This window comes from Fusarium vanettenii (genome assembly GCF_000151355.1).
Source record: "Fusarium vanettenii 77-13-4 chromosome 7 genomic scaffold NECHAsca_9_chr7_10_0, whole genome shotgun sequence".
Classification (NCBI taxonomy): domain Eukaryota; kingdom Fungi; phylum Ascomycota; class Sordariomycetes; order Hypocreales; family Nectriaceae; genus Fusarium; species Fusarium vanettenii.
In genome coordinates, this window is record NW_003315875.1 from 303,690 (window position 1) to 317,953 (window position 14,264).

At 50.3% G+C, this 14,264-nt stretch overlaps 7 protein-coding genes across 7 annotated transcripts; 5 read left to right on the forward strand and 2 right to left on the reverse strand.

The window, feature by feature from the left end:
• Positions 1-399: 399 nt before the first annotated feature.
• NECHADRAFT_94949 (uncharacterized protein) lies at positions 400-1,976 on the reverse strand (the record flags this gene model as incomplete). The annotated part of the gene is made up of 3 exons (XM_003049291.1): positions 400-930; positions 983-1,711; positions 1,761-1,976. 3 exons carry the CDS (start codon positions 1,974-1,976, stop codon positions 400-402), a joined length of 1,476 nt encoding a protein of 491 aa, XP_003049337.1.
• A 578-nt stretch (positions 1,977-2,554) lies between these two features.
• Positions 2,555-3,841, forward strand: NECHADRAFT_82605 (uncharacterized protein; the record flags this gene model as incomplete). The annotated part of the gene is made up of 5 exons (XM_003049047.1): positions 2,555-2,768; positions 2,815-2,871; positions 2,919-2,953; positions 3,035-3,387; positions 3,442-3,841. 5 exons carry the CDS (start codon positions 2,555-2,557, stop codon positions 3,839-3,841), a joined length of 1,059 nt encoding a protein of 352 aa, XP_003049093.1.
• Positions 3,842-4,629: 788 nt separating this feature from the next.
• On the forward strand, positions 4,630-5,181 carry NECHADRAFT_101084 (uncharacterized protein). The gene has a single exon (XM_003049048.1). The coding sequence runs from the start codon at positions 4,649-4,651 to the stop codon at positions 5,120-5,122; it is 474 nt and encodes a 157-aa protein (XP_003049094.1). The 5' UTR covers positions 4,630-4,648; the 3' UTR covers positions 5,123-5,181.
• Positions 5,182-5,395: 214 nt separating this feature from the next.
• On the reverse strand, positions 5,396-6,603 carry NECHADRAFT_45237 (uncharacterized protein; the record flags this gene model as incomplete). The annotated part of the gene is made up of 3 exons (XM_003049292.1): positions 5,396-5,755; positions 5,807-6,432; positions 6,537-6,603. Coding segments are annotated over 3 exons (1,053 nt in total), but the record flags the coding sequence as incomplete, so codon positions are not given.
• Positions 6,604-7,583: 980 nt separating this feature from the next.
• On the forward strand, positions 7,584-8,552 carry NECHADRAFT_45533 (uncharacterized protein; the record flags this gene model as incomplete). Its single annotated transcript, XM_003049049.1, has 2 exons — positions 7,584-7,765; positions 7,811-8,552. The coding sequence occupies 2 exons, from the start codon at positions 7,584-7,586 to the stop codon at positions 8,550-8,552; spliced, it is 924 nt and encodes a 307-aa protein (XP_003049095.1).
• Positions 8,553-9,778: 1,226 nt separating this feature from the next.
• NECHADRAFT_82609 (uncharacterized protein) lies at positions 9,779-10,384 on the forward strand (the record flags this gene model as incomplete). The annotated part of the gene is made up of 1 exon (XM_003049050.1): positions 9,779-10,384. The coding sequence occupies one exon, from the start codon at positions 9,779-9,781 to the stop codon at positions 10,382-10,384; it is 606 nt and encodes a 201-aa protein (XP_003049096.1).
• A 1,084-nt stretch (positions 10,385-11,468) lies between these two features.
• Positions 11,469-13,151, forward strand: NECHADRAFT_82610 (uncharacterized protein; the record flags this gene model as incomplete). Its single annotated transcript, XM_003049051.1, has 2 exons — positions 11,469-11,693; positions 11,730-13,151. The coding sequence occupies 2 exons, from the start codon at positions 11,469-11,471 to the stop codon at positions 13,149-13,151; spliced, it is 1,647 nt and encodes a 548-aa protein (XP_003049097.1).
• Between the last annotated feature and the right edge of the window lie 1,113 nt (positions 13,152-14,264).

Here is a 14,264-nt window from a genome sequence, read left to right on the forward strand (position 1 = left end):
ATGAGATGTTAGCTTTCTATTCAAGATTATAAGCCATGTCCCTAGTTCAATAATACAATTTAGTGCCACATCTCACCATGACTACTCATAACCCCTTCCGCAAAATCTCGACCGGCGACTGCACTTTATAGCAGCTTCTCCTCCATTCTTCAAGCATAAGCTAGTACCTAGGCTACGTTTTCAGTCATTCCAAGAATTCCATTTATACTCACGAGAACATGGGTTAAGTAGATGTCTCAACGCCAAGGGGCGATCACATGCTGCACTAGAGGATGCTCGCATACTCTTTCCTCTCTTGAAAAGGTATTTCTATAGAAAAATGTATCACAGTCGCTATAATCTGCAACTACTTGTCACGTCGACATCAACCAACAAACCACACTCTTCACTTGCGATACGCTACGCACCCACCTCAAAGTCCTTATCCAGCTGCTCCTGAAACTTCTCCCACTGCCCCTTGAGCTTACAAGCCGAAGTCCAGTAATTACCCTTCTCATCCTTACCCAGGATAAAAAATCCATCTACAGGCTTGATAGGCCCATGATTCTCCTGCACATACACGGGTCGACATGGTCCATCACCACTCTTGAGCGCAGGTGAAAAGTCTAGGTCAAACAGGCCTGCTTTTGACCAGTTGGACAATCCCACCTGCGCCATGTTTCCATCTCCAAAGATGACAATCGGAAGACCCATGCCGTGTTGTCGCACCAGCGCAAAGTAGGCTTCGTGTTGTGCGCGGGTTCCTTGCTCGTTGATTGCCTTTCGGACTTGACGTGCCACGTAGCTTAGGGGTTTTGTGGTGATGTCTTTGGCTTGGAGGAGGATGTTTGCCCAGCCGAATGCGTTGCCTACGTATGGGCGCTCGGAGGATGGGGGGATGAGGTCGTTTTCGAATGCCTTGCGCAGGGACATGGCGATGGAGATGTTGACCTGGCCACGAGTTAGTAAAAGAATATTATACTGACAGACAAGAGGCACCTACTGGTCTATCCGGACTCATATCCAGAGGTGTGATAACACATCGCATAATCCATGCCGTCAAAACGTCATTCTCGGTAAGAAATACCTTTGACACATCTTCTCCGTTCGCAGCCGCCTCTTCACGCAACTCGCCCAATGCCTTGTCAAGCTGCGCCTGCCAACAGGTTTGCGGTACACAAACCATGCGATTCTCCTTGGCCCGTAGAAGCATATCAACACCATAGCCAAGTCCCCACTTGAGCATGCCTCCAAGTCCAACTCGCGTATTTGACAAGACGTGTTCTTCCGTCGTAGGACGGGTACCCTTGGCCAGAGCATCGAAGGGGTCGGTTTCCATTTCGCAGGGGTCCGGAATATCGTCGTCGTCTCCCCACAGCATTTCATTCCAGCCCTCGACGACATATTGCATGCCAAGAGCATCGAAAGCCACATGCTGCCATTGTAGTGTTGCGATCGTTCTGTCGGTAAACGAATTGACTCGTAGGCCAAGCACAGGGCGATCAGCCGTCAAATAGTCTGAGATTCCTCCTGGTGTGTATCCCGGCCCCCATGCCAGTTCTTCCAAGTCGTCTGGGTCCGATACTACGGATGGTCGATCGCTCGGTCGAGGTATCTTCGAAGCTGCGGGATGCGACGATGCAGGCATGTTATGATCGACGTGAGAAAAGGTTATTGCGGGTCGCTCCGCTGTGAATTCGGTGGGTATGTGCCATTCAATGTTACCAGAGGCCTGCGAGATATTGTTAGCGGGGCCGTGCAGGAGGATCAAGTCTTCTCACGTTCTTCCTCAATCTTCCTCCCAATCGCTCCCATCCTTTCCTCTTCACAAGCCCTTCAAGAGATCTGTGGAGCTTCTCAGGGTCCAGAACCCCATCAAACACAACGGACACGGCCATGTTGTTTCCCTGGACCAGAGGGCTGTTCTCGAAGAAGTGGATCGGTCGTACCCGATCGGTCGGGACGAGCTCCACGGCTGGGGAGGATCCGAACCACATGTTGACGTTGTCGTTGGAAATCGGCTCTTCCTTCGCTTCCTGCAGCGTTTCGTTTCCCAAGACTTGGGATCAGGGACACAGTCATGTCAAGTATTCTCTCACAGACCTCATTCGGGTTCCTGAAAGGCCCCGAGTCCGTGGCCAGGGGACAGTTAGGTTCGCATACGACCAGGATAAGGCCATTCATGACAAGGTCTAGGGCTGTTGGCGCGTCTCAGCTATCCGTTTTAGCCGCATGCTAGCTAGCTAGTGACGGTTAAAGCTCGCCAACGGCTCTTATCCGCTCGGTGTCTAAGCTAGCATCGCGACATTGGATCTTCAGCGATTCGTCGCGGAACGGGGTACGATATGGGGCCGTTGATGCATTAGCTGTTTGGTTTGGACGATCACTTCAGTCCCTGGCGCGGTTATCATCCTTTGGAAATCTGGGCAAAATTCTTTGCATGGCTCAATATTTTCCAGGAACTAGTAAAAGGAGTGCATGTCCTCACGCCAGTTTTTTTGCGGATAAACATGTCCCCTCCTTCCAGAAGTTTGTTCGCATCTTTTTCGTTTAGCAAACGACCTCGAAAGCAAAGATGACGAGCCAGATGCCGAGTCAGGCTGACCTGGCGAAAACGCCGGGGATGACGCCCCCAGGCGACCAGATACCGGATTTTGATGCGCCCTACAACTCACTACAGATTGGAACGGTCATTTCCTTTGCGGTGACCTACTTCTTTGTGACTGTCTTTCTTGGCCTCCGATATTTTCAGTCTTTCAAGCTGATACAAAAAATCGAGATTGATCTAGGTAAGACCTCCGCTAGCAACGCGCAACTCTAGCTAACAGTGAATAGTCATCATTACAATATCATATGGCGTCGCGATGGCCTATTTTATCACCATGGTCCACTGTCAGTGCCGTGCATATGCGATCCGAGCGTATTCTAACCTGGAACAGTGATGGACTACGGCTGGGGGAAACACCTCTGGGATGTATCTCTGGCACAACTTATCGAATTCAACAAGGCAAGTCAATGGCATAGCACCATTCCAATTGAGTACTAACAGCAACAGGGCCTCCTCGCCAACACGCTCTCCTATCTAATCACGCCATCCGTCACGAAAATCGCAATCCTCGCCATCCTCTTCCGCATCAACCCCTCGATTCCCTATCGCTGCGCCGTCGTCGCCATTGCCGTCGCCATCTTTACATACACACTTGTTCTTTGCATTATTGCTGGCGGCCCATGCAACCCGCTAAAGGAGGGGACTTTGCAATGCCTTCAGAATGTTGCCTTGTCGCACGCTGTGCTCAACATCGCGAGTGATTTTGCGGTCGTGGCTATACCGATTCCGACCATTCATGGTCTGAATCTGTCGTTCAAGCAGAAGCTTTCGGTTGGATCTATTCTCGCCGCCGGATCTTTGTAGGTCTCATCAGGCGCATAGCGTCGATAAGTCGAGGTGCTTACGATTTGTAGCGTCGTCATTTGCTCCATTGCCCGACTACCTTACGTCCTTGTCCTCAGTAAAACCCAGGACGCCACCTACACCCAAGCAATCCTTGGTATATGGTCAATTGTCGAGATCAACCTCGGTATCATCTGTGCTTGTGCGATGCGCCTCAAGCGACTCATCACAACATATCTGCCCCAATTTGCCGTCTTCTTCTCACGGTCCAAGGGTGGCAGTCAGTCATGGAGGAGTGGTGCGCTCAGGATAGACAACAGTGATGGGACTCACTCGCATCAGCTTCATAGTATGAAGAGAGCAAATACTGGTGATCTTGGGAGTGGTGGTGTGCAGGTCTTCAAGACTTACGAGGTTGATATGGAACGAAGTAGAGGGAGTAACAAGAGCACAGAGCAGATAATACCTTAGTTAGGCTAGATTTAGCGTGGCATTTGAAAAGCCGGTTATGTAGATAGACATTAATAAAACAGTAAAATGAGACACTTCATTGAGTCGGGGAGGTTGGCCGGCCACGCCCAAGAACGCGTTCAGCAGGCTCTAGGGTAGGATGAGTCTTTGATGAACCCAAATCTTGGCGGTATGAAATACCTCAATTGGCGCTCAGTGAATGCCCTTTTTAATATGGATTAAATGTGTCTCTTAAGGATAGTTGGAGGCAGCGAGTTTGGATCGTGTTCCTCGATTGTGAGGTGCGTATTCTTTAATTTGTTTATTGACCTCTGGAAGTTAAACAATCCACTTGACATATCCTGCAGTGTTGCCCTGCACTCGTCAAGGGTATTCACTCAGCGCTTATAACAATATACTATTTTTAGAATTCTTATCTCTTTTTATAGGCAGCTAGTACTATTCACGTGATGGAAAAAGGCAACGAGCATTTATATTATACTTTGCTCTCTCCTAGACCTAGACCTAGTTAGTACTTAGCAATGGGATAATAGAAACAGCAACTGGGCATAGTAGCGTGACATTGGTGACGCCCTTGAGAGATTTTCAGGTCGTTAGCAAGGTGAAAGATTACATAAAAACGTGCAAATATAACAATCGATTTCTAGAAACTTGACTGTTGTGTCTTGGGAGGCAGGTTGGGTTGTAGATAGCCTCCACTAACAATCATGATTAGTCATCAAGTATGAGGATGCAGAAATTTGCATGAACATTTTTTCACTCAAAAGCAACAGCCAACAATCACATCAACCAAGCCCACGAGTCAACATGTCAGCCCAAAATACCAGCAGCAGTGCTGACGCAAGCAAACCAACTCTACCGGCCAACGTCTGCATCTTTTCACCGAAAAAACCCTCAGCAGTCCAGGCGCTGCTTGGCGCGCGTGTCTTTACACGACTCGTCGCAAGCGCAAGCACCAAACCAGCACAGCTCGCAGCGGCCATCAAGTCATACCAGGGAGCAGACGAGAGCTTCTGCCTCGTTCACGGCAATTCGATCCTGATCTTTGACGGAGGCGAAGGGGATACGCAGGGTGACGAACTGGATGACGTTCACCATGAACATTTCCGGATCGTCTGCCTAGCTCTCAAAGAACATGATATCGGCTTGGACGTGGCTGGATGCATACACGATGCCGAAAATGCTCTCGGGGCTGGATTTCAACTTGACAAGTTGAATGATGGAGCGGCGTTGGTTATCGACCTAGTGGAGGTTGAGGAGGATAGCGATGATGAGGATTGAGTTGCTTAAGGAAAAAGCAGCCGTAAAAGAATTAAAAAAGCCCCATCTTCACTTCGTTGGATGATGTTGAGTTCATCAAGTTGCAACCCACCCTGGTGAAATTTCGTAGACCACACCCTCGTCTCTTCTCCTTGCCTCTGCAACACATATGTCATTTGGCTGGAGCAAAACAATCATACAAAAGAATATGATAGTGATATTTATGATTACTGTAACCGGCAGGCTATCTACACTCTAAGTCGTTAATAAAGCAGTCTATGCAATGCGTCTAACCTAGCCAGAACTAGAAAATAGGGACATTTCTATTCCAAAACCCCTCTGCCACCAAAACAGAATGCCAGTAATAAAGCAAAGGAAGATTCCAATACTAAGGCCAACCACAAGTCTGTATGAGGTAGTGCGCTCCTTAAGCAGAGTGTAACCACCTGCAGCTCTGGATTGCAAAGATGTCCAGGCTGCCATCAACTTGTCGACGCCGAGGGCGTAGTAGGTCAGACCCATCAGACTGACGCTGTAGCCGAATATTTGTATGGGTGTGATTTCGGTGCGCCAGATGGCGGTTGAGCAGGCGATGAGTAGGATGTTCTTAAAGATGCCGGTGAGTGTCGTAACCAGACCAGACGTCTTGCCAATCTGAAGCATGTTAGCAGGGAAGGCATTTTGACAGTGAGAAAGGGAACTAACCAAGACCATACTAGTAAAGTTAACAGTAAAGCCGACGGCAGCATTGGCAAGCAGGATTGGCGGGCTAACGCTCATCGCCGTGTCAAATTGGAAACGCGGCAGCTCAATAGCAAGGGCCATGGTAAGGTTGACCAAAGCACAAACCGGGGCAGTATAGTAAAGACAGACCAGAGGGTCCATGGCCATACCTTCACCACCCAGCATGACCTGCAGCATCACAACTCTGACAGCCTCAAACACCAAACCGGCAGCCTGATAAGCGAATCCGGTCCATGAGATGGCAATCTCACCCGCACTAGCCATCGCGACTCCAGAAACAATGACGGCGATGTTGACAACCATACCCACGGTGGGTGTAGTCACGGCCCAGATCCATGACACGAAGAGCACGACAGCAGGTGATCCGGCCTTGAGCATCTGGATGAATGCCACAGACAAGTACTCGTAGACAACATTGGCGCAGACGAGGGAACCCGAGGAGACAATTCCGATCGGGATGATAGTACGGAAGTAGAAGCGACGGTTGATGGATAAGTCATGTCGACTGTCGAGAAGTTTGGTGGTGTGTGCAAGGATTTGTGTTATGATGGATGCGAAAAGAAGGTGCCAGCCTGTTAGAAGAATAGCTGAAGGTCATGTTAGTAAACAGTCATTGAAGTCCAGCGTGAGGACATACGATAATCTGTGAGATGTTAGCCAGGCACAGCATCAGTCATTGTGAGGTTCTCACCAAATCCTGCAGTGTCAATAATCCACTTATTAAATATGACTGTCCCGTTTGAACTGACAATCCAAGCACTACAATCACGTTAGCAAAAGACCAACAGGAAGCGAAAAGCGCCATACACCATGTACAGCGCCGTGTGCATCGTCGGGCTCAGCCAAGGAGCCCGCGGCACAGGCACCTCTTGTAGGGGAAGCTCATTCTGCGGAGCCATGGCTGAAGATGTGTATGAAACTGTAGCGAAAGAAACTCCAATTGTGACAAATAAGAAAAAATGGCAGAAGCAGGTCTAGGACAAAGAATCAAGGCTTGGGGAAAACTGAATGGACAATTTCGAGTGTAAAGGGGAATGAGGAGACACTGTTGAAGGAGGTGGAAAAGATGGATTTGGGGCTGTAATTGACTTTCTTGTCAAAGGCTCAGGGAGATGAGAGACAAGAGTAGAAAGTGGGCATAGCAGATCAGGGTCTGGACTAGATCCTCTTACCCGCCCTTTTTTCTTCTCCTTTCGTCGCCATGCAATCGTCTTTCCAGGGAGAGGGCTTGTGGAATGTCCCGCAAAAGTCTAGGTTTTTTTTCGTCAGCTACCGCAGTTTGGGAATGCAAGGGAGGATCACAGGTGGTGGTGACATTTCAATGTCTCACCCAGCCGTGGATAGTCCCAAAGGACACGGTAGCCACCCTGTGCATTCTCCCTCCATTCTCGAACAGATGCACTATGCAGTACACTGTGATGAAACGAATACCTTGGGGAAAAAGCTTGTTATGCAGGTCTCGGTGATGGAAAGGGGCGATACCCTGTATTCAAGGGAGAATCATGGGCTCCACATGAATTTGAGCTTTTCCCCTGGAATAGCTCCCGTCAAAGACTAAAACGACGGCTTTCCTACTTTCTATTCTCATCTTCAACCATCGACAAATTTCACAAGTCGGCCGAGGCTGCAGACAGTCATCATGAAGGCCGCAACTTTTTCCAGCTCGCTCATGTGGTTCTCACGCAAGACGACTGCATTTGCCGCCGCCGCCGTCTTTTGCGTCATCTTTTCGCTTGTGATGCTGCATCAGTATAGCGAGAGTCTTCCGCAAATCACTTGGAGACCGTATACTGCGCCGCAGAATGGTTGGGGTATCGAGTTGGATACGCCTGTCTGTGCCGAGGCGCAGAGTATTGTGTCGGAGGATATCTGGCTCGAGTCCAGAAGAAAGTATCAGCATCTCCGGGACGACAAATTCACGTATGTTTCAGTCTTGACTCTTTGAATCTCGATTAACCGTCACAGTTTGGTTATTTCGACGTACAAGCGACCTGACAGTCTCAATGCGACATTGACTCTTGTCCTGAGTGAAGAGATCCCAACGCTGCACGAAATCGTCGTCGTCTGGAACGAAGTCAACACGACAGCACCAACCGACTTCATCTCAGACTACGGTGTCAGGGTGCGATTCCGAGTTTCGCCGCGCAACAGTCTCAACATGAAGCTCTGGAATGATCCCAAGATCCGCACCCAGGGCATCCTCTTGTCCGACGACGACTGCCACTACGAGCCTGATGATATGGGCTTCATCTTCAACTACTGGAAGGAGCATGCCCAGGATCGCATCGTGGGTGCATTCCCACGTGCTTACACCATCGGCGAGGATGGTCAGTACAAGTACAGCTTTGCCAGAGGCTGGGACAGGTACTCAATGGTCCTCACGGGTCTTGCCTTTGCACACATCTCATTCCTCGACTATTACTCATCTGACGACCCTCTCATGACCGATATTCGAAACCTGATTGACGAAAAGTTCAACTGCGAAGACATTGCCCTCAACTTCATCGTGTCTATGTTGACATGCAACAGCCCGTTGCAGGTCGTGGGCCTCAAGCACCCCATCAACGCTGGAGGAAAGCACGGCATCAGCACTAAGAAGGGACACATTGGGAAGAGACATTCGTGTGTCAACGACTTTGCCAACATGATGGGGTACATGCCTCTGCGGAATGCGACGCATTACATCCACCGCGGCCGCCAAAGGTGATTTATTACAAGGGTGTTCCGGTGGTAGGGGAGTTGCATCGTTATTCGGCGCTATTATACGATTAGATTGCCTGTTTTCTTTTTCCGCGTTTGTGTTTCAATATAGAAAAGATGCATCAAGACTGCTTCCAACAATACAAGTCCAGCTGTGGGATATTGAAATCGCTTTCTGATGAGCTGTGATGTGCTTGCAAGACGCTAAGCAGCCCCAGCCCACAGGGCCTTACTCACTGGAAGCCCTGACTGAAAGCCACTGAGCAGGGAGAGTGACAGACAGTGAGACACGGATACAACGAGTGCAGCCAAGTTGCGCATCAAACATGCGCATTATCGATGCATTCGACGTTAACCGAGCCAGAAGACTGATCGCCACCGCATCGTGATTGTTTACTTCTTGCATGGTAAATTGCTTGATGTAGGGCTGACTTTCTTCGAGGAACTGACCTTGGCTGCCTTGCCAGGCTTGCGCACATATGGTGACGGCAATGCAGCCCTCCTCCAAAATCATCTGTCTCAGCCCCCGCAGCCAAGAACCAACCGGATGCGTAAACTGTGTTGGGACATATTCAAGGGATAAAAACTGGCGTTTTCGTATTGAAACTAGATTTACGAGCTGAAATTGCGCAAGAGTGCGAAAACATGCAACGCGTTACTAATGCCAACGTTGACAGGTTAGATCACCGTGCAACCTTTCCCTTCCGTGCCTGGCAAAACGCCACGCGGGGTTGTAACTGAATCAGGGAGATTTCTTTCAGGTGACATTTCTCCCTGCTTTAAGCCAGTTCCTCAGTCGAAATCCAGACTTTTCAGTAGGCTTCATATCGTGGCTAGGGCTGGCTGAACATACGCCATTCAAGACATGGCTTGAGTAATTCGGAAAAAGGCAAAGAAACTCGTCTCTCTGTTTTCGCCGTCCCTTGATGGCGCTCACTCGACATCGTCTGACGTGCGAAGCCTGGAACGCTACCTCGATGGCAACCTCGTGATTTCTGTCTTTGCGCCCCAATTCCTGCAATGTCTCGGACCTCCTGTCTTCATCTTGACCCGTCTTGAGAGTATGCTGCAAGGAACATCAAATATCCAATGACCTCCAAAGGGGCCTATACACGCGAAGCGTAGATGTTTGGTTTGGGAACAGGGCGCGTGGCAATATACAAAAAGGATCCGCTGGAATAGTTGGAGCATACGATAGCCAACTCTATCTCTTTGAATCTCTGATCTACCACAATGAAGCCCAATTATTTCCTACCAATCCTCGCGGCCGCGGGCATTGATGCCCTCCCTCTATCATCCAGCCTGTCCGATGAAAGCACATTTGGCATGTGCTTTTCCAACTCCGATTGTTCTGGCGAAACTCCCATCTGTTACGATTACACTTCCACCTGCGTTGGCTGCACTGTCAGCAGCAATTGTGGAGGGTTCACTCCTATTTGCGACACCGACACGTTGACTTGCGTCGCGTGTATTTCAAGCGACGACTGCCCCGGGCCGAACGACCTTTGCGATCCCATCTCCATGAGATGTGTGGGTTGTATATCGAATGCCGAGTGTTCGGGCTCAACTCCTGTGTGCGACCCAGATAGTCGCATGTGCGTTGCAGGAGTCATCAGCTCTATAGAAGAGGACCTGGAAGAGCCCATCGAAGAACCCGTGGACGAAATCCCAGAGCAGCCCACAGACGAGCCTTTGGAGGAACCTGAAGATGATGAGCTGGAGCAACCTTTGGGAGAGCCTCACCCTATACTCGACGACCCCAGCGAATTGGATCTCCCTCCCCCCACTACGGATGCTGATCTCCCATCCCCGGATCATCCTCTCAGCCCTGATCTCTAGCGGATGGATCCCGCTCGCTTATGCGCACGTTGGATGCAGGGGTACTGGGATTGCCCTACGAAAGGAATGGAGGACGACTCGCTTGTTCTTGCGGGGTTTAAGGCGTATTTTGGTGCATGGATTGGCAGAATGACAAGTCTTTTTTGTTAGCATTAATGAGCATTTAATTGATGGCAAAGATTAACATACACTTGCATCTAAAATTTGTTGAACCGACCGTTGAGCAACACTTGTTCTTCGTGCATGTTGACACAAAGGCTAACTCTGTAGCTTATGCACGTTAAAATTCGAAATGACTAAAGAAATCGAGATCCTGTCTCACTAGCTTCGCCTGCCGACTCATGCAGAAAGACACATCATATCATGTCTTGGTGAATGCAGGGAGACTCAAGGGCGACGTTCCTGCAGCCCTAGTGGGCGAGCTAAATTCTAGCCACCCGTTGCGTGCCACAAGGTTCATTTTGCGGAGTAAGACTACGACATTAGACTAATGAATCGCATCCTTCGATGAGAAAAGGGCAGATCTCTAGCCTATTTTTGCTCTAATTTGCGACTGCAGGTACAAGACACAATTCCAATGCCCTTGCAGTTTGAGACATCTCATATGCCAAAGCTGCCCTGCCGCGAAACCGTGAGACAGTTGGAATTTGAGCCCTCCCTACAGCTGACAGCATTTCCCTCTGCCCTACTGACAGTAGATCTCGGCTAATGCTTCCCCTGGCGTGGCAATTCTATCGGTAACGGTCCTGATAGGATGTGGCAAGGTCCATGGTTATCCGACATTCCCATGCGATAGTTCTCGATCGGACATCAAAGAAGCAAAGCTAGTCGTGAACTATCATGAAGCCAACCACCCCAACACCGGGTATTGGTCTCCTGTCTCTAGCAACAATGCAGGAACAAAGGGGTGCAACGCCACATTATCCCTCCCATCAAGAAGAATGAGACTGATTGCACCAACGAGGCCGAGACGCAAAAGTTGCCACGACTCTTCCCTAGCTTAGGTGACGGGCACATATATAGACACTAAGTAGAAGGCTTGTAATGGGCAACTCATCTGGTCAATCCTACAGCCACTGCAGCCATGAATGCTCTCAAGGCAAGCCTATCTCGTAGCCCTACGGGTCGGGGCTACAGCGCCATCTCCAACGACTCCAAGGCCGAGCTCATCACCGCTGGCAGCCATGCACAGGGTAACCTTAGCAGGTTCGTGCCACGGAGGTTGCTCCGGTTGTCGACCAAGGGGCTCTTTATCCTGGTCTGCACGGTGCTTACGCTGCCTGGAGTCCTCTTCACGATGCTCTTGAAGGTACGTTCTCATCACTTACACATAGACGGGAGATAGCTAACGAGAGGATTCAAGGGCCATGGTCACTACTATGGAAGAACTCCAGTACCCTTCGATACGCATCGCCGTCTCCAGATCATCCTCCCATGCAATGAGCCGAGCACAAACCTGTGCAAGTCAGTATCAAGCGCCCTTGCTCTGGGCTTCCCCGCACCCGTCATTGTCAACTGGGGCAAGGACTACCTGGGCGGAGGATGGCACGCTGGCTCCCATCTTGACAAGATTATCGGCACCATCGACTACCTCGACTGGGCTGTGGTTAATGCCACCGGTGAAAACGCTCTTAGGGACAGTGACCTCGTTGTCGTCGCTGACTCGACCGACACTTGGTTCCAGCTCCCGCCTGACGTGCTCATCAAGCGATACTACGAGGCCAATGAGGAGGCCAAAGAACGTTATCAGGAGCAGTGGAAGGGCACGGGAGAAGTACCAATGGAACAAACCATTATTGTGTCGACTCAGAAGAAGTGCTTCCCTCCCCGTCAGTCTGGTTCAATCCTTCACTGCGACTCTCTGCCCCAGAGCCCCCTGCGAGAGGACCTGTACGGCAACGTTACGGACAAGGATCCTCTTCGGTACACCAAGAACCGACCGCGCTATCTCAACAGCGGCAGCATGATTGGTCCTGTCGGGGATATGAGACGGTACTTTCACCGTGTCAGGGCCAGAATGGATGAGCTTCAAGAAAAGGGCACCCATCTCTACAGTGATCAGGGTATCTTTGCCGAGATCCTCGCTGAGCAGGAGATTTTCCGACAACAGCTTCGCCGCAGAGAAGAATGGGACGATGCCTCCATCGGCATGTTCCAGGAGGAGCTTGAGTACCATGTTGGACTCGACTATACCCAGAAGCTCTTCATCCCTACTGTCTTTGAGGAAGAGGACGGCGAGATTATCACCCTCAACAACGAGACGCATATCCAAAGGGCTTCCAAGCAGCGGGGTATTTACCCAGCCCGCCTCCACGGCGTCCCTGATGATATCAAGAATGCCACAAACCCGCTGCAGAGTCTGGGAGGCGAGGATGCGTTCAACTGGGGCGAGCTTCCCCTCTACGCCGACTACTACACGCGATCTATCCCCGTCATCGTGCACCACAACGCGCACAAGGACAACGCCAAGGCGCGTCGCTACAAGTGGTGGGACAGAACTTGGTTCTTCCCTCATCTCCGAGCTCTCCTCAACGCGCGTATCGCAGCCGAGAAGCCCTGGCGTCTGTCCACAGTAAACCTCCCCCAGGGTGAGGTGGTGTACACTGCGCTGGAGACGTATGACGTGAACCCGAAGCCGAGATTGTATAAGCAGGGACAGGGCATTGAGGAAGCGAGCTTTGAGGCCGTGTGTAGGACTTGGGCGCCTGAAGAGGGTGAGAAGATGTGGTATGATGAGATGTTCCGAGATCGAAGGGGTCCTTTGTAATGGCGCATTAATGAATTGAGAGGCAATACTATTTTAGATTTGTTTGGGAATATTGGCGGCTATGATGGTTAGATTGAATGAATATAACTATGATATGTAATGAGACTGTTGAATGTCAAGAATCTGCTCTGCATACGTGAGATACCTTGTTGTAATCCCAACTCCTAAGATGCCTGGCTCGAATTTCCATCACCTACCCACGTTCCATCGCCCACTTCCAAAAGATCTTTAATCAGTGCTGGACTGCTGGTGTCTCGATTGTTGTTATCCTTACCGCGTTACGGCATGTTGAAGTCAACCACCGTTTGAGTACTGTAGTAGTGGGCATTGGACTTCCTCAAGTCGGCCGGCCGTGCTCCTCTATCACCAGACTCGGTGCAATCTCATCGCGATGTTTAGTAAACAACGGGAGCTTGAACCGTCCCACATAGACATAGTTGCTCTCTCCTGTCCCACCAACACACTCAGTCATGCTTGAACATCCCCCGCAAAGTGGCCCACATGTCCCGCCCAACGACACCCTGCCCGAGCAAGGGACGACGCGGTGCAGGTACAGGGGGGGATCAATCTGCCAGTGGATCCTCCAGGAATTGGATTAGCTCTCCGCAATATGTATGACCTAATTGGCGCAGCTACTTTGCGGCGTCACTCAATGAATTGATATCGGCCTGTAGTTGGTCCGACAAGCTGTTCGGATAGGGAAGATCTCGGATGGACTGACATTCCCGATCAATGTAAGTTAACCAACAATGCGCGGAGAGGAATAGGCCTCACATCCAGGCGGTTCCGAGGCTCCCCGCTCACATCACACCAATCCGCTCAATAACACCCGGCGTCAAGATGTCGATAGTGTCACCGTACCGAGAATGACGTTTGATACCCTGATCCGGCCGAGTTGGCACCAGCAATCCGTCACAACTTGGGCTGTGGCAGTTAAGAGGACGGTAGGCACTAGGTAGTCGCATTGAACACGATGTCACTCACTGTCCCTGTAAGTGACCGACTAGATCTCTCTGGGAATTAACATCTTCATACGTATGGCCCACCCTGCAATCAATCTACATAGGTCTTGGACTCCAGATCCAACAGGGACTACTGCCAAATCGCCCATGC

What these genes read in the sequence shown, in the direction of transcription:
- NECHADRAFT_101084 (XM_003049048.1), top strand. Translation starts at nt 4,649, where the DNA reads ATGTCAGCCCAAAATACCAGCAGCAGTGCTGACGCAAGCAAACCAACT.